Source organism: Anabrus simplex, chromosome 1, assembly GCF_040414725.1.
Source record: "Anabrus simplex isolate iqAnaSimp1 chromosome 1, ASM4041472v1, whole genome shotgun sequence".
NCBI classification, from domain to species: domain Eukaryota; kingdom Metazoa; phylum Arthropoda; class Insecta; order Orthoptera; family Tettigoniidae; genus Anabrus; species Anabrus simplex.
Window position 1 is genome coordinate 686,321,150 of NC_090265.1, and position 22,917 is coordinate 686,344,066.

General features: G+C 39.8%; 1 protein-coding gene across 1 annotated transcript in view; it reads right to left on the minus strand.

Annotated features, from left to right (window-relative positions):
- Positions 1-22,917, minus strand: part of LOC136857321 (kinesin-like protein Klp61F) — a 191,024-nt gene that overhangs the window by 12,706 nt on the left and 155,401 nt on the right. The window contains exons 8-10 of the mRNA XM_068230098.1: positions 20,289-20,539; positions 17,311-17,450; positions 616-728 (exon numbers count right to left, since the gene is read on the minus strand). Coding sequence (XP_068086199.1) covers positions 616-728; positions 17,311-17,450; positions 20,289-20,539 — 504 coding nt within the window. The remainder of the gene's footprint in view (positions 1-615; positions 729-17,310; positions 17,451-20,288; positions 20,540-22,917) is intronic.

Below are 22,917 nucleotides of genomic sequence, written 5' to 3' on the forward strand. Positions count from 1 at the left end.
CCACGCTAGTCGATTTCACACGATTATGCTCCTAATTCAGGTATAGGCTACTATTTCATGTGACAAATATTACCTACACTCCACTGTACCAGCATTCAACAAAGAATACAAGCAAAAACAAGCTCACACGGCTCTTCAGCAATTTTGCTGCTAACCGGCAAACAAAACTGAACATTTCTGAGGTTAATGGCTTTCTCCCCTAAAGTGAATCTTATCCTTTGAAGTTCAGGAAGGGAATTTCCCATAATCACGCAAGTGTGGCGATGGCTCTTTCCCAAGTTGGAAATCAAGTTTCTTTCACAAGGGGTGACAAAGTAAAATTTTCAGGTCTAGGAAAAGTGTGATTGTACTAAGCAGTAATAGAGAAAATTTGTGATGCGATAAGCAAGATAATTTTACATAGATTTAAAAAGAGGAGAATCGAGACTTCGAATTTATGATGTGTTAAGGGGGAAAACATGTTAATGAGGAACGCACTAATGAGGTTACACTGTCTTTATAAAGGAGTATAAGGCTCAGGAAATCTATCAACAAATCAACCTTACAATTGAATACTAAAGCTTACTTTGTGTACAGTATACACTTAATCATTAAAATTCTTTAGAAGTTACCAACCTTGGCAAGTTCCTCCTGTAACAGTTGTTGCAAACTGATTTGAGCTTGAATTATTGATGTAACCTTTCCTTCAGCAACACATGACCATTTCTTAACATCCTCACAACGATGACCTGTTAAAAAACAATATGTCCATAAAACACAACAATTGCAGCATAGACTCCAGTGGGTAGGAGAGAATACATTTGAAAAGTAACAGGTCTACGATAATGAAGTGTGCTATCACCACCGCTGTTCATAATGATAATGGATGAACATGTGAAAGAGAAAGAGGAAACCACGGGGACAGGGAACTGAAGGTAATATTCACAGGTGATACTGGTGTGGGAAACAAATTGACCAAGTACAAGGCCAACTGGATATGCCAAGCGAGTATATTAGCAATTATGGAATGTAAATAAGCATGGAGAAAAGCTATGCAATGGTGTTGACTAGAAGAGAAAGGTACTGCAAAAATTGGGAGACTAGTATTTTGGGAGGGAACTAATGCTGGATGGAATCAGTACAAGGATAGCACAGGAAATGAATTTTGCCAGAATGTGAGGAACTCTATTTGGAAGAAGGAAGTGTACATAGGTAATGTATAATATGATTTATTATTACTACACACCGTCACGTGCAGCAAAGACTGACACTGACAAGAAGGCATGAGAGTAAAATTTATAACAAGTGAAATATGAAAGATAAGAGAATGTCAGGAAAGAAATCTGCATATATAATTATTTATTTTATTCTACATTTTATGACCTTCATTGTATCACTTTAGTCAATTATACAACGGATTTTTCTATTTTCTTTCAGCGCAGTACTTCATTCTCTCGGATCTTGATTTTCTCTCCTCGTCTATACTCCGTACGGCACTACTTCTAAACTGAAGTTTTAGCAGATTTTGGCTCTGTCTGGTAGTTATGCGCTGAAGCATAGACATCCAACCAATCCCAAGCTGCCATTCATATCGATTTATATCGGCAGAGCACGATCTTGAAACCTAGTTGCCAACTCTAATATTTACATTCGCCACGTGGTTAACCTATCTTGCTCAGCATGTATGTTATTCGGTACGGTTCGCGATCTTTTGCATTTTCCTTCAATATTTAGTGTGTTTTGCATATTGTTGGAGGGTTCCAGTGACTCTGACATCAGTAGAGTGTTCCCTTTGTACGCCATAACCTCCTTTCTGTGCCAGCCATTAGCCGTTAATGATGTGTTATTTCCTCATTCTCTTTTATTGTTAATAATATATTCTCTTTTAGTGCCAAATATTATTAGAAAGTGTAGTTCTTGTGAATTTGTTTTCAATCCATATTCATTCGTTTTTCTGAGTACTGTATTACAATTTAAAAGGGCTGTTTACCGCGGTCATATTGCATCAGCTGTTCTCCCAGGTGTAGCACGGTGGCAACAGAGGGAAGGCGATGCCCATTTGTTTTGCGAAACTTCAATTTAGAAGCAAGGCCATGCGGAGTATAAAATAACTTTTCCTATGCTGTTGATCTTGGTCTGTAGTCCGGTGCTTATGATTTTGTTTTTAAACCCTCTACTGTGATTTACAGTTCCTTCATATCTTCTCTGATTTCTAAAATCCACATATTACTCTTACTGTTCCACAATTTTTCTATTTTCAGGTGTTCTAATTAGGTGACCAAAGAATGAGAGTCTTCTTTGTGATAGTGCTCTTTACTGGTTCTATTTCTTTGTACACTTTCGTTAGAAACTAGTCTCCAGGATCCATTTTATTGCTATGTTTTGTTTATACATGTTCTGATTATTACACTTTCTATTTTGAGTATTCTGTGTATTGCTACAGTATCAGTCGTTTTGAAAATATAAATAACTATATTTATTCTTCCTTAAATGATTGAGGTTGCAAAACTGACAAAGAATATTAGAACCTAATCTAATTACAATACAGAATAAAGAACAACTCTATTGATTATGTACAGAAAACAGTACTCAGTCACTAAGAAGCAGCAGATAAATTACTTTAACATTTAATTAAGTGGGTTGAGCATAGAGGCGATTCCTCAAGATCGATATCGAAGCTTTCAATGTATGTATGCCCCAGCTCACAAGGGTCTCATTTGGCCCACCAAAGCATCCTAAGTAGGTGACCAGATAGAACAGAACTGACGTGATTTGGATAACTTAAGAGGATGGGGGAGGGAAGAATGCAAAGCAGATGACAGAGGCTAAATAGAACAGGAACAGCACAATAGCAACCTGCATTGGAATACAGTTGAAGGGAAGTAATGGTGGTTAGATACAGATGATGGAAAGGTGCCATTAATATTCAGACCAGGCTAGAGATGGAAAAGAGAAAGTGATTATGAATAATTTTGCAAAAAAAAAAAAAAAAAAACAATTCATGGACAGCAAGAATAAAGCATTAGCAGTAATTCTTGGATTTACAAAAATATTTTAGCACAAGATCCCACCATTGGTTTATCAGTTGGAGTTCTCCTAAACAATGTTGACCAAGTTATTATTGGGTAGCACACTGCTCTGCTGTAACACATGCTTGAATCTGTCTTTGTATAGCACTGACTAGTTCATCAAGACATCTGGACCAACTTAACTGCTTCATCACTGGTAATTCAGAGCAAGTTTTGCATATGACTGGGTTGCTCACGACTAAATTTATATTTCCTAAGATAATTTATTCCAGCAGAAACTAGACATGCAGATTAAAGTTGAGAGCCAATTTTAGGACAAATTATAAAGAATAAAAAGGTAACTATTTCACCTATTAGTGCCTATATCTCTTCAGTCATTTAGGTCATGCCTGAAGATTGTATTCATGTAAGTTTGTTCACAGCACCTTTCTGTGGTAATTACCATTTAAACACCTAAGATTATATTTCTTAATTTCTTGCTTCAATATTTCTCAGCTGGCTTACTCATGACATTCATGTTGGAATAGGCAGGCCCCTCCATCTGGGCAACATCAGTACCACCAGGAAAGGTATAACAGTAGCGGCACAATTGAAATTATAATCCAGCTAATATTCACATGTTCCCAATAGCCTGGAGAGAGCTGCGCCTGTACTTTGGAACATCTAGTGTTTCCACCTGACCAAAGGAGGTGTACATGACCCCATGTAATGCCACCCTAGCACACGCAGCATACGTCCGGTATAGTGGAGGTTGAGTTAAACGTCTTCAAGATGATATACATTTGATAAACTATCTCTTAACACTAATCAATGGAATAAATCAAGGAAGTCAGACACCTAAAAGGATGAAGGTAAATGAAATGGAAACTGAAGGGCATGGAAGGGTGTAAAAATGAAGGAATTCCTAGGCTTTGTGAACCTTTAATACCATCGGAGTAGGAAAAGTTAGGCACAGGAGGTAGGCAAGACAAAAGCAGACTGGCAAAAATGAAAGCAATGCCAGACTCAACTTGGGTCCCTTATATTGCCAACCCACCCTGCTAATTTGAGAGTCCCTAGCGGTTCCCTTTTTAATCTCATCTTGCAACAAGCACAGATGCATTCCAACTGTCAACACAGTTATTATGACCGGGACCCCTCAGAACAAGAATCTTATGCTTTATTATCAGTGCTACAACTTCAAAATGCCTGTACCATTTGAGCGTGACATTCCACCTAGAGATAGGGCTACATACAGATGTGGTTATGATTAAGAACTACTAAATCCTTAAGTATTACATTATAACATGCATTACCAGAAGCCAGTTTTATTGCTCATTTCAAAGCTACTTTCTTAGCAACATAATATATACTCTGCTACAAATGTATACATGCACAATTGAAGTATACATGCCGAACTAACCGTATAATCCTGAATACCACACGCACTTTTTCCCCTAAAATATTGGTTCTAAATCTTGGGTGCGGGTCATATTCAAGCCGTTCATTCTCGTACATATTTACTACGTTTACATGGAGTACTGAAATAGATTTGAATGTGGTTACTGTTCTCAATATACCACATGTAAATGGGCATTCAGGTCTTATTGTGTTTTAGTAGCGTCCTAGAAAACATGATGATGCTTGGTGTTTAAAGGGGCCTAACATCTAGGCCATCGGCCCTTATTGGTATGACATGACAAAATATAATGAAAAAATTAAAAGTCCAAAATCCTCCACTGATAAGAATTCAAAATGTGAGGACGAAGAACAAATGGATGGATGGAAATAAATTTAAAACAATCAGTGAATCCGACCCGCGATGCCTCACATTCACAGAAATTGACGTAACACAAGACTACTACTGACCAAGGGACTGCTTTTATAGCACATTACGAAATCTATGATACTTGCAGGATTTTTTTTTCGCTAGGGGCTTTACGTCGCGCCGACACAGATAGGTCTTATGGCGACGATGGGATAGGAAAGGCCTAGGAGTTGGAAGGAAGCGGCCGTGGCCTTAATTAAGGTACAGCCCCAGCATTTGCCTGGTGTGAAAATGGGAAACAACGGAAAACCATTTTTAGGGATGCCGATAGTGGGATTCGAACCTACTATCTCCCGGATGCAAGCTCACAGCCGTGCGCCTCTACGCGCACGGCCAACTCGCCCGGTTCTTGCAGTCTAAAGGGGCCCAAATTCAAGGCATCCGCCCCTCATAATGGAACTTATCGCTTCGCCAGCGCAGTAGGTTTGTGGCGTTCTAGAAAACAAGATTGATTTTTTTTCTCAATACAGTTACAGTACCACGTAAACGCGAAAAGTAAGGTAATGAAACATGGTAAATAAAAGAATACGGGTAAATATGCAAGCCGCTGCTGCGGATGCTCGATTGTCATTTGTTTGACAAGAGTTGCTGGCATGCTGGGTGCACGAATACCTGATCTCACGGGATATCGTACTTTGCGAGAGTTCCATAAGATCTTTTGCCCCCACTTGCACCATATGTGAGGAACCTGCATTTTGTATTTTGTAAATGGCAGAAGTGTGAAGTGTTGAATGTGAGGAAAGGAACGTTAAGGATGACACAAACACCCAGCCCCTAGGCCAGGGATATTAATAATTTACAATTAAAAACCACTGACCCGGCCGGGAATCGAATCCGGGGCCACCGGGTGACAGGCGGACGCGTTGCCCCCTATTCCGCGGGGCCGGACTGTTGTCTCTATAGTAAGCGATGGATTCAAAACTGCGTGTGCGGTCATTTACTGTGCGAGAGAAACTTAAAGTTGAAAGCAAAGCTGAAATATACGGAAATCGTGCCGTTGACAGAAAGTAAGATATTGATGAATTGCGTATTCGTGATTGGCGAAAGAAGCAAAAACTTCTACGAAGTAACAGCGATCACAGAGCATTCTGCAGGCGGAGTGCAGTGTTTCCGGAAATTGAAGAACTGCACAAATTTGTGATACAAAAACTTGAGTTAGGATCTCAATAGAACTCAAAACACAGGGTTTTACTGCAAGCCACGGATGGATCTGAAACTTATCGGAGAAAGGGATTGTGCATTCGGAGACGTACGTTTATTTCACTAAGTCTCCCTGGGGCGTATGAAGAAAAATGAACAGCCTTGCGTCACATTCATTTGAGGAAGGAAAATTCTTATTTGCTCTCGCAAATTGGGAATGCTGACCGGACACCTGTCTATTTTGAAATGCGGTTGGAAAATACAGTGGATACGAAGGGTTCTAAAAGTGTAACCATCAGAACAGGTGGTAAGAAAAAGCAACGATGCACGGTAATAATGTGCGTATTAGCGGATGGAACCAAACACCCTCCATATGTTGTTCTGAACAGGAAAACACTTCCGAAAGGAAACTTGCCACCCGGTGTTGTTAGAACACGAGTCCGGCTGGATGGACAGTGCGTTAGTTGAAGACTGGGTGAAGGGCGTTTGGCAACGTCGCCCGGGAGCTTTGTTACAAAAACGAATCATGCTTGTGTTGGACAGTTACCAATCTTAAGATAATTCCCAGCAGGCTCACTTCAATTCTACAGCCGTTGGATGTGTGTATGAACCGGTCTTTCGAAACTGCAATGAAACAGTTGTACACCGACTGGATGTCTGATGGGGATCACATGTTAATACCAACCGGACGAGTGAAGAGGCCTCCCTGCCAGACTTAAGTGAAGTTGATGTGATTGGACTTACTGAAACATGGCTCTCTTGGGCTAGTGACAGTGAACTACCACTCAGTGCTAATTACAGCATATTCCGTCGTGATCGCGCTACTCTAGGTGGTGGAGTGTTGCTAGCAGTGAACAGTGCTTTACCATGTAAACGAAGGACAGATCTCGAACGGAACTGCGAGTTAGTGAGGGTGGAGCTGCTCTTTCCTCGACGCCCTGTACTTGTGGGATGTTACTACAGACCACCAAACAGCCCATTCAGTGACCTTGAACAGTGCCTGGACTCAGTCATTGCAGCTCTCCCTCATGGTGAAGTAATTTTAATGGGCGACTTTAACTAGTCTATAAAGTGGTCTTCTCCAACTACCGGACTGTCAGCTAACAACTGTGACACATACTTTTTAGTCATTTTTATTAATGGCCTCGGACTGAAACAGTTTAATACGTACCCAACCCGTGGACCCAACACCCTGGAATTCATACTCTCCTCATTAGAACTTAAAACAATAACCCCAGGCAGAAACCTTTTCCTGTGGGACCACCAGTCCCTCGATGCTACATTCCTCCTTCCCCACCCCTCCTCAAAGCCTCACAGCAGGACATCCTACCGCCCTACCTACATCTGGCGCCGTGCCGACTGGCCTGCAATATGTCGTGCCCTGGAATGCCTTCCCTGGAGTCTGCTCGAAATAGCTGATATCAAATCGGCTCTTGACCTGCTGTATGACAGGCTGCAAGCTGCAATTAAAGACTTCGTACCTGCACAACGGGATACTACTAGCAAACATCAATACTGGATATCACAAGAGATCAGACTGATACTATTTAATCAAAAGAGAGCTTGGCGCCTGTGGAAAGACTCCCCTAACCCACACACTCACAATACCTTCGTTAAAATCCGCCGCCACACGAGGTTTATGGTCAGAAGAGACTACAAAACACACGTAGACACTGTCAGTGAAAAAGTCCGCAGCAATCCCAAGTGCTACTGGAGTCTCATCAACACACGGAGAAGGACGGAGCGGATTCCTGTCAGCGTGAACCACAACAATGCAACAGCAGATGGCGCCGATTGCAATGAACTGTTCAACAGGTATTTCTTCTCCAACTTCTCCCCTCCCTTACAAAACCAACCGCTCCCTCCCGTTGGTACAGCTTCAAACAGAACCCTATCAAGCATAAGTGAAGTTCATAACCTTCTTCAAACTCTTCATACCAACAAAGCTACCGGTGCCGACCCTATAGGTCCTCTTTTCCTAAAAAATACTGCCAGCACTCTTTGCGTCCCTCTCTCTAAATTATTTAACAGATGTTTTGCCGCTGGCTATTTTCCTATTACCTGGAAACAGGCAAATATTGTTCCACTTCTCAAATCAGGCAACAAATTCAATGTTTCATCTTACCGACCAATCTCTATTCTCCCCACACTATCCTTTATCTTTGAAAAAATTATACACCAGCGTCTCCTCGCATTCACTTTGCCGTATATCTCAACCAAGCAGCATGGTTTTCTACCAGGTGGCTCTTGTCTAACAAACCTGGCCACTCTGCATAGCTTTGCATCACACGCCATTGCAGCTAAATCACAGCTGGATATCTGCTACGTAGACATTTCGAAAGCTTTCCATTCTGTTGACCATACTCTGTTGCTCCATAAACTCTCCAAACGATTTAATATACATGGCAGTCTTCTGACCCTTCTTGCTGGCTTCCTACATAACCGTTAAGGAGAGTGGTAATATCAGGCACTACATCCTCATGGTTACCAGTCACCTCCGGTGTCCCACAAGGCAGTTCTCTTGGCCCCTTGCTGTTTTGTTTATGGACGATCTGCAGCCCGAACTCAACGAAACAGCGAATACCCTACTCTTTGCTGATGACTGCAAGATATTTAGGGAGATCAGGAATCCAGCAGATGCAGCTCTGCTACAGTCCTCACCTAATGCCCTCTCGAACTGGTGCCGTACTTGGAAACTTATCCCCAATCCACAAAAATGCAGCCACATGACCATAACACTGCGTAAATCTCCTCTAGCAACATATTACCTACTCGACAAGCCCATCACCGTGGTTACGCAACAGAGTGACCTAGGTGTAATATTCGATACAAAATTACAATTTAAGACCCATATAGAAACATATACAACCAAGGCTATGAAATTACTAGGCATTCTCTATCGCTTCACAGAAATTTCTGACCCCATTGCTCTTCGTCACTTTTTCCTCACGATCGTTCAACCTCTCTTAAACTACTGCTCTCCGATTTGGACAACAGCCGCCCCCTCCAATACTAAGCAGTTAGACAGAGCAGTGTCTTCCTTTGCTGTGATTGTAAGGAACAGAAACCCCAAGCTCAGAAATCTGTCTACGCAGCAGGTATTAATGGCAATTAATGTGTCATCACTGCACATCAGGCGACAGGTAGCTGACCTGAGTTTCCTCCACGAGATCTTAAATGGACATTACCGCTCGGAACATCTTGTTTCTCTCTTCTCTCTCCGTGTTCCTTCCCGCTCCACCAGAACCAAAGATCTTCTTCACATTCCCCACACTCAGCACTCAATACTTCAACGATCCTTCCTAATCCGCCTCCCAACACTCTTTAACAATATTAATAGGAGACAAGAGCTTGATATAGCAACAAATAAAAGTGAATTTGAGAGCTGTGTAAATAGTATTTTAAAGATAAGTTGATGTGAAGGGATTATACCGCCATCTTGACCCACGACGACTTGGCTATGAACATGGACATTCTCATGGTTTTCGATTTGGACAGTTATTAGTAGGATGTGTACCTGATCTTGTTACATTTTGTTATGTTTGTTATATTTTATTATGAAAGTTTACGTTTGTTAAATAGTCTGTTGACAGTACAAGAGAAATTTGCTCAGTGCAGCTGTATCTTGTGCTTCGTGAATAAATTAATAAATAAATAAATAAATAAATAAATAAATAAATAATATGCAAGCTGGATCAAGACTGCATGGATGTGCATTCCCAATGATCTACTGTCCAAAAGCTTTAAGAAATGTGGAATTTCAAATTCAGTGGACGGTAGTGAGGACGACTATTTGTGGAAAGATGCCAACGACAAGTTCCTATGGGGAAACTTCAGAAGGCGACTGAATTGTGAATGATCCGAGTATTGGACCAATTTTATTGATGATTTTTGTGATGATTTTAAGCTGTTTGAATTTATATTTGTAGTATATTTGAAGAAAATTAATAGGTATGCAAGTCATTTCCCCCTCCCCGCATTTCGCCTTCTCAAAATTTAGGGTGCAGGTCTTATTCGGTGGCGGGTGGTATTCGGGATTATACGGTATATCCGTTTATAAATGCGGACGTTACAGAGCCAATTTCAATTCTGACAATCAACTCGCTGTACCTTTCTTCCGACCATTTCAAGCATACAACTAGTAGCGTATAGATCACATTACTGGTCGTTGTTGCAGGATGATTGTGGCTTATTTTTGCCCTCTTCAAAGAGGTCTTGCTTTATTCTTGCACAGAACACTTGCCTTTCTGAACTGATTTAAGAGTAATAAATCAGGAGTGCAGTATTTCCGGAAATTGAAGAACGACTTCACAAATTTGTGATAGACCTAACATCTAGGTCATCGGCCCCAGTAATAAGTTTATCCAAGCACCGACGAAGAGAGATGACCTGGGGCCTGTGTCACGAACTAATTTTGCAAGTTTTCACTTTGCGCTTTCCAGTTCAGATTTTGTTCCACCACTTTCCAGATTTAGCTTGCAAAGTGAGAAGTTAGGGATCTCTTCACTTTTCAAGCCTGTTATGTTCCTCAAATGGTACAGAAATGCAAAGTGCAAAGAAATTAAGTGAAAAGTATTCATAAATATTGCAAAGAGATCTTTTCATCGGTTAATTAACAAGTATGTACACTAGTTTCTCGGCATAGAATTTGGTTTAGTGATATGAACATGTTACGACGAGAACTTCTGTTATCAAGTGAGGACGGTGATGAAGAATCCAACAAGAGAACGTATAAAGACAGGATTAATTTTCATAACCTCACTTCGACAGAATTTGAGTGTTTTTGTACTACCCCAAGATAAACCGACTATATTCTTGAAATGATCTGTCATTTAATGAAACATGCAACAAAATGAACTCAATCCCATACCAAAAAAGAAATTCTTGTATGCTTCCATTGATTAGGAAATGGTGCCGACCTACACAGTGTAGCAGCAACGCATGGGACATCAAAATCAGTAATTTGCAGTACTGTCACCATAGTCTTAGATATTATAGTAAATGTAATATTTCCTAACCTGGTACGTTAGCGTGATAATCCACATAATATAGCGATGGAATTTCTAATGAAGGGTGAATTTCATTTTGTGAGTGATGTCATGATGCTCTCAATAACGATGCTTGTCATCATTTGCGAGGTTATTTTTTAAGTTGCCAAAAATGATATCCCGTTTCTCCTTGACAATTTCTAGCACAGCCAGCTTCTTGTAGTAATTTTTCTTCGCTATGGTTAAAACTTTATAACTACCAGTACCACAATTACACTGTCAAGTTCACTGTGGAAAGAAAAAAAAAAAAAAAAAAACACCGAAAAAAACCCCCATTAAAATTATGGAGTATTACGCAGGTTGCCCATAACTTGATCGGATCCTTCATTTGCAAAGACTTTTCACTTTGCGAAGAAATTGAAAAGTAAACCTTAGATCATGGTGGAACAGAAGGACTTTGCACTCTGCAACAAGTGAAAAGTGAAAAGTTGCGAAGTTTGTTCGTGGAACAGGCCCCAAAACTGTGTTCTTGTTTTGCTGACTAGACTGAATATCTTTCCCACTCGAGATTACGAACGCATGACTGAAGCAATAACTTGGTTGTCATAAACTAGCAGAAAACTAGACAGAAACAAGCATAATGTCCTGTTAAGTACTAATAACAGGAACATGAACAACAGTCTGTCATGATAAAACCTCGCTGGTACAGTTCATTTGAAACCTGTATCTCTGACCTTCATTTTCAAGAGGAATCAGGAGGTATACTCTTTGTTGGTGTTTGACAATGACGACTAACTGAAACTTAAATTCTGAGACACCTTTGGAATATGGTACGATTCTAACTTTGCTAATTGGGGCTCCTTCCATGTGACTTTACTCCTAAATAAACAAGTGTGGGGTTGCCTATGCTGTAAAGGGTTCTACAAATATTTTTCTGAGTAACAAAAACAATCTATTAAATGTTCATCTACTCTAAACAGGCAGACACTCCAATCACTTGTCAGCAGCTAAATTTATTAAATGGCGAAGGCATCCCACACTAAAAAATTTCCAGTTTCCTTCTTAATAGCTCCGGCATACCCATTTTTAACCCTATCATCTCTGGGGCACTGCAGGATTTTAAGGGTCTTTGAAGACAGTGAGTAGACAATTGCCTAATGCTCATTGCACTTCCTTCTAAAACAAGATCTCTTGAAAGACAACTGTGAATTTGTTGAATTGGGTTGCAAAAAGTAACCACAACTGGGCAAAACTTTGAATCATTCATTACTACAGTCTGTTGTAGTTGAAAACTACCATCTGTTATGCAAGCAATAACTCTGATTTCATTACACATTTCTGCAAGGATGGCCAAGGTTTTCATTCTGGCAGAGACATCGTTTTCCAGCAATTTTAGTCTGGGAATATCTTTCTAAACAGTGGACTGACATGTTCTGAACAATAAACAGGGAGGTTATGTTCAATAATATATGACTAACAATACTTCTGGAAATGTTATACTGTTGGCGACTTACTCCTTACACTCTAAAACAACTTTTTTCCTTCAACACATCGGGCATTGCCTTTCCATTTCTTTGCAAGTGTGTTTCGAAATATAGCCCTTCCATCCATGCAAGATACTGAAATCACATTTACAAACACTAAAAAAATGCAAATATTGAGCCTCCCTTTGACCCTGTTACACACGGAAAGTTATCTTAGTACACACTTAGATGTCACATATTTCTTGGCCACATTTCTGATAAAATCCCTCTGGCCGAAAATTACAGTAGCCTACTGGCCTATTAATCCTACAGTGGTTGCATATAATTCTATGGCACAGAAGGCTGAGTGGTGTCAGACGCCATTTCATTTCCGAGGCAATTATGCTATCCCAAGTTTCAAATACGGATTTATATTACAGTATTTTAAAGGATGAACATAAATTACTGAATCTAATTTACTGACAAATACAACTAATGAGGAACATTAGGCAGTAGAGTAGGAACCTAAAAAGTCTGATGTAACCAAGCGGCTATTGCTAGCCCAAATGTCCCCTTCAGCATACGAGTACAGTAAGCCAATTAGGGCCTTCACTTAACCAGAGTATGACAGTGGATTGTAAGCTGGAAACAGAAGAAATGAAAATCATATTAAGGAAGACTTCACAATAATCAGGAAAGATACACAACACATACGGAACTTAATTACAGCAAGAATCGCAGCTATCTAAAACGTCAGTCAAGCACCACTTCTGAGTTTAAGAGTTAGAAGACTAGGAGTCTAAACTTAGAAAACAGGTTTCTTTTTTATGAACAGTCAAATAACTGGGGCTATTTAATGAACTCATGTCCTTATTAAAAAAACCACACACTTACACCATCCCCCCCCCCACTCTCTCTCCCTCTCTCTCTCTCTCTCTCTAATTCTTACATTTGAATATCACATGAATTCATAACGCACTGCTAAGGTTACAATGGAAGCTGTCTTCATTTAACCCATTTCCCTACAATGACATGTACAGCTTTCGATGCATGCTTTAATCAGAACTATATGACCATCATCACCGATTAAATTCAATGGTAATTCTTTAAAATGGACTGCATGTTGTTCAGAGCATTAAAACCACTGACACAGGCTGAGGTATCTGAGCACCTCCGAAAACCAGTCTGCACTGGGATTGAAACATGCAACTTAAGCTCAGAAAGCCAGCACTCTCCCTCACGAGTTACTCAGCCTGGCTACACTAGTGTACCTACAGTATGGACCATATTACTGTCTTAGAGCTGTTTCTCAATCTATATGTAAAAGTTAGAAACTGCCATCTTGTTCATAGAATACAATTTTAGGATCTTCGATACTTAGAATTGAGGGTTTGGGAAAATAACAGTGCGTTTTAGTAAGCCAAATGTTTTATCACCACGAGAAAAATAAAAAATCCCATTCTTATGGTAGAGAAGATGGCGGTTTTAAAAAATCTGATTTAATGTGTTGAACAAATGTGGGGATTCTAAACACTAACTGCTGAAAGGGTATTTAAGCGATGTTCACAGTGAAATAATGCCTATGCATGTCCTCCATATAGTGAATACCTTATTTATTACACTACCTAAAGCCAAAGTTTCAACACTGCCGAGGACACTCTGCAATACAAAATTTTAGGAGTGAACCACAATCAGAGGATGCATAAGTCGAGTATTCAGCCAGAAGCTTATAAAAAAAAAAAAAAAAACATGTACAGCGAGAACTCCGTACAAGACATCCAGCAAACAGGGAGAAAAGGAAGAGGGGACAGTAGCCAAAACCTTTCTGCCGTACATTGGGAAGATAACGGACACAATACAGAGGCTACTGGAGTCCCATGGGTCAAAACACATATGGGCTGGAAAAGGGAAAATTATAATGATAAAAAAGGAATTGCAAAGATCTACTAAAGACAAGTGCCATTCTCTCCACAGCAGTTGCCTGCAAGATTTTGTGCAGGTGTTCATAAGATCTATGATGCACAGTACCACCACATGACTGAAGGAGCAAAGACGACACAGCCGGCTGGGACAAGCAGAAGGATACATACAGTACAAGAACACCGCAGTACTGTCAACTACTGTGTCTTACCATGCCCAGCTACAAAGGGAAACCAATGAAACCGTGAAGCACGTCAACAATGTCAACCATAAGTAGCAATCTGAACAGGCCAACAAAGCCTGATATCCAACCTTAAATCCTAGGACACTAGCCAGCAGCAGACCAGAGAGAAGAAACAGGTGATCAGAACCCCGTCTCCACCACGGCAGGTTGACCAACACTGGGTTTCACATTCCTTCAAGTTATGTGTATGCAATAAATCTTATTGCGAGTCCCATATTAATGGATATGACTTTTTTACAAATATTAATTTATTGCTTACTGATTAGATGGAAGAATAAATTAAAATTTGTAAAAAACCCAAGTTCCTTCAATTATTCGCCAAAGAACAGCCAATCCGTAACACCCCTCCACCCCGTGGCAGAGTAACAGGTGGTCAGCGCACTGTAGCCAGCACTATTACTGGCCAAAGAACAACCAACTGGTGGCCGGCAACCCCCTCAGCCCCCCAGTGTGGCACACCATAGCCTCTACTATATGAGGTTGGAATCGAGACAGTACTTCATTCCATTCCACCGAATGCTTCATAACCCACAACATTAAAAGGTCCATTAAATATGAATGCCCACCTTGTCAATACTAATATAAAATTAATTACTATTTCAATGCACCGAACCCATTTCAAGAGCCAAGGTTCTCTTCTTCAGCGGCTTAAGTACCATCACAAATCTCAGAACAGTCGAAGACAGCAGAATCATCGATAAGGACAAATGCACTTTTCGGTGAAACCATGGCACTATCAAATACTTCTGGACCACAGCCTATAAGCCCGAAAAATACAGACATTGGTTATAACGCCGGCTGTGAAACTCAACTGCTATTAAGACCAGTATGCTGACCATTCAGCCAAGGTGGCATCCTCAGTAACTCACCTCTACGGTGCAGCATTGTACCACTGAAATTCAGCGGAATTAGAAGAGTTAAGAGGACTGAAATACGACAGACCTATGCCAGTAGATTTAGAGGCATATAAAAAAATTGTTTCAAGGCAAGGATGATAATATCAAGATTATTATTTTATGTCCTAGTAACTACTTAACAGGTTAAGGAGATACCAAGGAGCTGGTGTTTTGTCCCACAGGAGCTGTCTTACACCAACACGAGGCTCGTTCATGCGTGAACCTTGAACACCACTGGACGCAGCCAGGATCAAACTTCTAAACTTGTATACAGAAAGCCCACAGAAAGCCCTTGTCTACCGCATGAGCCATTCAGCCAAGCAAACTGACCAACACATGTTTTTTTATTACTATGTCTGTTACAACTAAAGCTTGACACAATATCACTTCTGAACTGTTTATATTCCAGACACAAAAACAAAACAAAATCAATGACTCTATAGCTCTGATAGGCCTTTGCTTATGAAATGACCACTGCTAGGCCCCAAGCCCATAGTTTAATAGACTACACAAGGTCAGCAGAACAGATCCTGTCAGCTATTATTCTTGGCTTTCTAGACGAAGGCACTCTCCTTTTGTTGGTTAGCTCTTCAACAACCGTTTTCACATAGTTTAAAGTTAGAAACTTCATCATTGTTCCGTATTGAACTGAGAATCACAATGTTAAAAAGAGAGAAGAGGTTCCACCTATTCAGTACACTGATGTGAAGTTGCACAAAAATCTGTTACAACATGATTAATTCAGGTCCGGTTTCGACACATATTTGGTGCCATCAGCCGATTGAAAGAGAAGGGCAAAAGGTATACAATTATCAACACACATAACACAAAATATGTGACAATGTTCACACTCTAAAGGATGTATGTAAAAACGTAACACTTTCACGAAGATGAAATATTCAATTGAAGTTCATAAGCAACGTGACAGTCTTTTAAACTCCTGCTGTAAGTGTTGGAATAACAAGTTTTCATTTCATCAGCACGTCCAAAGGTGGATAGTGACATATATGAGCTCCTAAGATATATTGTAAGACCTAGTTCCTCAGTTCGATGTGGATATATGATGTCTACAGAAAAAACAAAAATTAGATAGAAATAAAAACCAAATGTGCGTCGAAATCGGTCCCGAATTAAACATGTTGTCACATAAGTTTGTGCATCTGTATATCAGTGTATTGAATAGGTGGAAACTATTTAACATTGTATTTTCACATAAGTCGAAAGGACCTTGACCCAGCTTCAGATTGAGGTAAAAATCTTTGACCTAGCTGGATATTTAGGATAGGGCCTCCACGAAAGAGGAAGCTCACTACTCCTAGACTGCGGGACTGACAATTTAAGGTACCGTTCAGAATGTTTTTAAGAAAGTAAATACCACTGCATAAAAATCAACACTTGCATATATATATATCAGTTGAAACAAGTCTGCACCAGGAAGAACTGTCACTATGAATACCATAGGTCAAACCAGTGGGAAAAAAAGAAAGAGAGAACACAGTTTAAACAATTATATAGAACATATCCAGATAAAATACCACCAGTTTGTATTTAGAACAAGGACGACGTTTCCCAGTAGAAATCATACCACATCAAAGTTGTGTTACTTTTTCACTGAACATTTTATAACTTTACACAAGTATCAAAAGTAAAAATTATCTCCAGTTTGGTGTTGGGGAGGACCAAGACTGGAGTTGTGAGCAAAACTATAAAGTTATTGTTTTGATACATAATGGCCAATGAAACCAGAAATTAGTTTGTGTAATAAATGGTTGATGAGATGCGTGACTGCAATGTGTATATAGTAATTGAGGCTAGGATTGAATAAATGTTTAGTACCAACTTACCTAGCTTTTCTTGCAAAGTTTCTGCGAACTGCTCTTCGTCCTCTTGAAGTTTCTTGACACCCGACTGCAATGTCGTCAAAGCCTGCTCAGCGCAATTCTGAAACTTCCGGCAGTTGGCGCTGTTGTCATTCTCCAACATCCTGCCACATTAATTACAATTTTTTTTTTTTACCTAACAGTTTTAAAGTACAATATTACTGTTAAAAAAAAATCTCCTGGCCCTATATACAGGCTAGGATTATCTAAATATCCCTGGTATAAACAGCGCATGAAATGCTCTTACATTGCCACTGCCTATCCAGTATGATGCAGAAACTATTACTTTTTCAACTATAGCGTTTGCAGGCACCAAACCGTATACTTTTTAAATTAAGAAGGTATTTTCCGCACTCATACGCCGCGGGCAAATTGGGATAGTAGCTCTTAATTATTTATCAGAAAGGGAGCTGTAAACATTCTCAAGGGTTCCGATCTCTCTGAAAGTCAGTGGACTGAAGCAGTGAACTCCCAATATATAGCAGTAGTGCGCTATTCTTCGCATAGTCTGGACTTGTTTGCTGCGCCGGTAAGGGTTCGAGTCTGATCAGTTGACTGTGGTCACCGAGAGTTGCTGGCTTATTGTTCTTTCCACAATTCGTTGTTCGCTGTGCCTGCATCTGGGAAAGACAAGTACCATCCAGCTGAATTCATCAAAGTTGCAGGGGATGCAGTGAAGAACATCCTATTACACTTGGTATGCACAATCTATGAAAATGTAGGTCTGCCCAAGGACTTCACTAAGGGCATAAGTGTTACAGTACCAAAAACAGCTCTGACAAAATGGCGTGAAAAAATACTGTACACTCACCCTAGAATCGTAGGCATCAAAAATCCCAATATCAATTCTTACTAGCAGATGGAACAGTAAATATTCTAGATTCTCACCAATGACCAGTTTGGCTTCAGGAAGCAAAGACGCACATGTGAGCTGATCAAGACATTGCAACTGATACTAGGGAAGCGAGTGCTGTGGAGTGGTTCTAGTAGTTTCAAATGCAGAAATCAGCAGCGTGGAATTCAAGGATAGGAGGACCATTTGGCACCTCCACAAAGATGAAATGGCTGTCATCAGATGTGAACGTTAAGAAGGAGAAAATTAAGTATTTTTTGAGTCAGGACTACTCACTGACACCTCCATAGTTCAATGTACACAGTACATCCTACAAGTTCAGGAGAATGTAAAAGAGAAGTGGGGAGAAGACGAAGTGTGAGTTCAGCGTGAACATACTGCACTTTGCAGATGACGTAGCAGTCATGGCTGAGTGTGAGAAGCTGTTGACATCCGCACTAAATGGCCTGGAAGTCTTTCAGTACTGGATATAACAGGACCATAAACAAGGACAAGAAAAAGACCCTCATAGTGAGTAGGCACAAGACAAGACCCCGTAGTCCTGGATGGACACATTAAAGGTTATCGATGACCATTTATCTAGGAAGCAGGATAAATCCAATTTAAGTATGGTAGATATTGTAAGCAGCATCAACCTGGCTAAGGCAACTTCCAACATCAACCTGGGCCTACGGAAGCACCCCCTGAAGAAGTGTTTAGAATATACTGCTCTATGGCAGTAAAATATTATTCTTAATTCAACAGGAGGAAGACAACAGACATCTTCAAAATTCACTACTACTGGATAATCCTCAATATATCTTGGGCACACAAGGTTACCAGTGAGGTCCTACAGAGGACCTGTGGAAAACCATTTGCTCACGGAGGCATTCTGGTGAAGCCATACTTTCAGGCATGGAGAAATATTCGCTACCCTACTGGAGGGCACTGCCGATGGTTCGAATAAGAAGGGCAGATTGAGACTGATCAACCAGATCATCAGGGCCCCAGGCTGCTCCTCATACCTGGAGCTGAAAAGGCTGGTAGAGGCCAGGCAGGAGTAGAGGAGATCAACAATGACTGCAAACGAAGCTTGGAATTGACTACTAAAAACGATGATCCTAATGTAAGTATGAGAGTCTACGACTCTGTTCAACACCTGGCAAGACTAAAGAGGGACAATAAAATTATGCAATGAAGCAAGACTCAGAAAACAAAACCACCACAGCTAAGACAGATTGAAAAGTCGTTGGTTGTTGAACACTCTACTGGACAGCCTCAAAAGTACATGGACACCCTCAACCACAAACCCACAGCTTTCTCTTACAAAGGAAGTCACAAATTTTTTGAAACACCAATTATCTCAACAAAACAGGTAAACTGAGCCTGGATATCCGCACTCAAAACTAGTTTAGTTTAAGCAGTGAATTGTTGGGAGCTACTGACCCAATTCGACGATAGCCAACAAGGTATATTCACCAAAGTATCTGCTCTAAAGAAGCTTAAAGTCTGTACACAGAATCTGAGAAGTATGGTCGCACAGGACATCACTTGGGATAGGGCTAAGCCTGACAGCACATACCCTACTTTCTACCAGCAAGTCGTATTATGGAAGCAGGCTGGGAAATATCTCTCAAGCCTCATATGATATTTTGTGCATAATTCAGATCCGCAGAACACATACCAAAACTAAGTGTGATGCACCTATCTTCTTCTAGCCTAGGCCTAGTTATTTAAAAACAGTATGGATTTTTTTTTTTCCAGCCTTGGTATGAACCCGGTTTCATCTTCATATTTTGACGTGTTCTCTGCTCCAAGACTAGCAGCTAAATGTGTAGTGTTAAAGTGTTATGTTTCTGCGTGCAATTTTTCCTTTTACACTGACTATTTATTGGACCAGCCATCCAAGACTCAGCCTGTGCCGGATGCTTGTTCTCTCACCACAACTTCACAGATTTCTTGTACAGACTTTCATTAAGCTATTAAGTTTGTAGATTTCTTTACTCTTAAATATTAACATAAACAGAAGTTTCTTTGACATTTACCACAATTAACTTTACATTCATGTTCAGCTGCATCCCATTTAACTCTAATACTGTATGTCTCTCACCTTCTCCTATTGAGAGAGTTGTGCAAATTTTCATTATCTACAGTAGATTTATCTGCTACAGCAAGCAGATTATGGGCCTGTTCTAACAATTTTTGTTCTGTGGTCAGGTGATGCTCTATTATGTATTCCTTCTCATTTCGATCACAAATGGTTTCTTTTAACTTTCCTTTTGTGCAATCGAGCTCTTGCATTGCTTTCACCAGTCGATCGTTATAATCCGCTAGAGACAAACTGAGATCAGCGTTCAGTTTCTGGAACAAAAAGAGTGAAAGTCATCCACATAGAGAAGTCACATAACAAACATTGTAACATTGTTTATCAAGTTATTGGCTTTAAGCATGTAATTTCTCAGACCCGAAATAAAGGTCCCATATATGTAGAAAGTTATTTATTGATATAACTGAATGCAGAGAAGCATCTGCTCAGAGTGCTGATCAAAACTAATGAGCAGATGGTATGAAAATGACAACTGTCTGTGCCTGATTTAAAAACGGATGTAACAGAAATCTGTCACAATCATTCACTTTATACTGATCCCAAAAAATCCTGTGTTCAAAAGAATATTTAAATAAAAATATTTCTATTGTAACAGCACTTACTAATATTATTCAAACAATAGTTTTAAAACCCAGCAACATTATAAATGACCCACTTCTGGGACGTATTGTTCAGTAAATTAACAAACCGAACCTCCATTACTTTACACTGCGTTTCTGTATCAGGTTTTATGTCTAATTTGAAAAATATAAAATAAATGAGTAATTACAAGGGGAAAAAAAAAAACAACGCAGTTACAGAATATGAAAAGAGAGTACGATTCGTTTCTTATGAATTACACACAATTTTCCAAAAGATTATCATGAAAGATTTCAGTTCTTCAAAAATGTACTGTAAGATAATTCGCTCAGTTTATTGCTACAACAGGAGTCCACCAAATCCAGATTTTGAAACTCCGACATTTCCCTGTTTTCCAGACATAAAAAGCATTTTTTCCCTGATACACAATGACAAAAAATAAAATTATAAAAGAAGTATCATGCTATTGCAGTCATATAAAAAAATACATTTTGAAAACTTAACATCCAAAAATTAATGATCCAATTAATGTGCATATTAAATTTCAAAACTTAGAAGTTGAATATTTTCTAATTAAATTAAATTCAAGATTTAAAAAAATTGATTACCAATACCGCTTCATTGAAGAAATTTCATCTATAGCCAGCAACGACTGTCAAGCTTCTGCCACCACCCTCCACTTCTTCTAATTCTTTCAGCAAGAAAGTGGCCTTTCTCATTTTTTGCAAAGAATCTTCTACTTGCAATGTTTCATGTTTCTCCTTTAGATTTTGAACATACAAAGCATGAGCATTCCTTGCAGCATGGAGCATGTTTTTATTAATGGAGACCTTTTCAATTCCACCAAGGTTTGAGATAGCATCATATATTCTTTGTCCATGTTCTCTAGAATAATTTCTTTAACAGAAAAACCACGTTCAAGTGAAGCATTTTCATGAAACAATATTGGTATAATTTTGAGAAATGACGCCAATGTTACTGTTTTCAAATTTACTGTTGCAAAACAGTGCAGAGCCAAAAATGACCCACCCTCTCATCTTTCCGTTAGTTTATATGCCAGCAATGACGGTTCCAGTAACTTGCTCCATAAAGCCACATTCCTCTCAGACAATCTGTGCGAAACACTAAATCTAGGAATGCCACGAAGTGCTGCTCTAGCAACATAACCTATGTCAATTTTAGATGCACACAGAATATTTTCTTTAGTGTCTAAATTAATTTCGAGAACATTTACTGAAGACTGCAGTGACTCAGACTTAACAAACCTTGTCATGACATTTGTCATAGTTACAAAGAGATTCAAACAAGAGTGGTACAAATCAAAGATCTGTCTGAAACTGTTTTAGGAATAGTTCCAAATCTACAACAAGTGATGATAAAAATGACAACTTGGCCTTAAGAAGCTTATCTTTAAGTGAAGTTGGTACTATTTTGAAGCTACTACAGTTTGGGATTTTCTTGTCTCAGTTCGTTCCTTCCACATATTTATCAACATTAGGCAGGATATTTGCCTTCTGCCATTTCATGATGGATACAGTACTTTTGTATCCATCTCTTGGCACAGGCCAGAGTAAAGTGTAGCTTCCACCGAAGTCCCAGTCTCATCCATGTCTGTGACAATATGGAAGCTACTGGGGTATGGGTGGTGCTGAGTAATGACATTCAGAGCACGACTAGTGCATCTGAGTGCTATGAAAAGTGTCCCTCATAGGGTCAGTCGTGCTTCAATAGCACTTTCTGAGCCAGTGAGGAAAGCAATGGCAAACTACCTCACTCCTCGTCTTGCCTAGTACGCCTCATTATGGTGCTGCCATTGGTTTTTGCGGTTTCCTTATAACCGCATAACCTTGGGTGGTGCTATTTGAGGATCCAACCAGCCTCTGGTCTGATGACCTAACAGACAGACAAGCAGGATATATAGCACGTTCAACGAGTTGAATTTTCAAGCCGTCGTATAGCACAAATTTCAATGGAAATGCTTGCAAACCTGAATAAGGTGTATAATCAGCACGTCTTGCAGGAACATAGCAAAGCAAGAAGTGAACAGCATGAA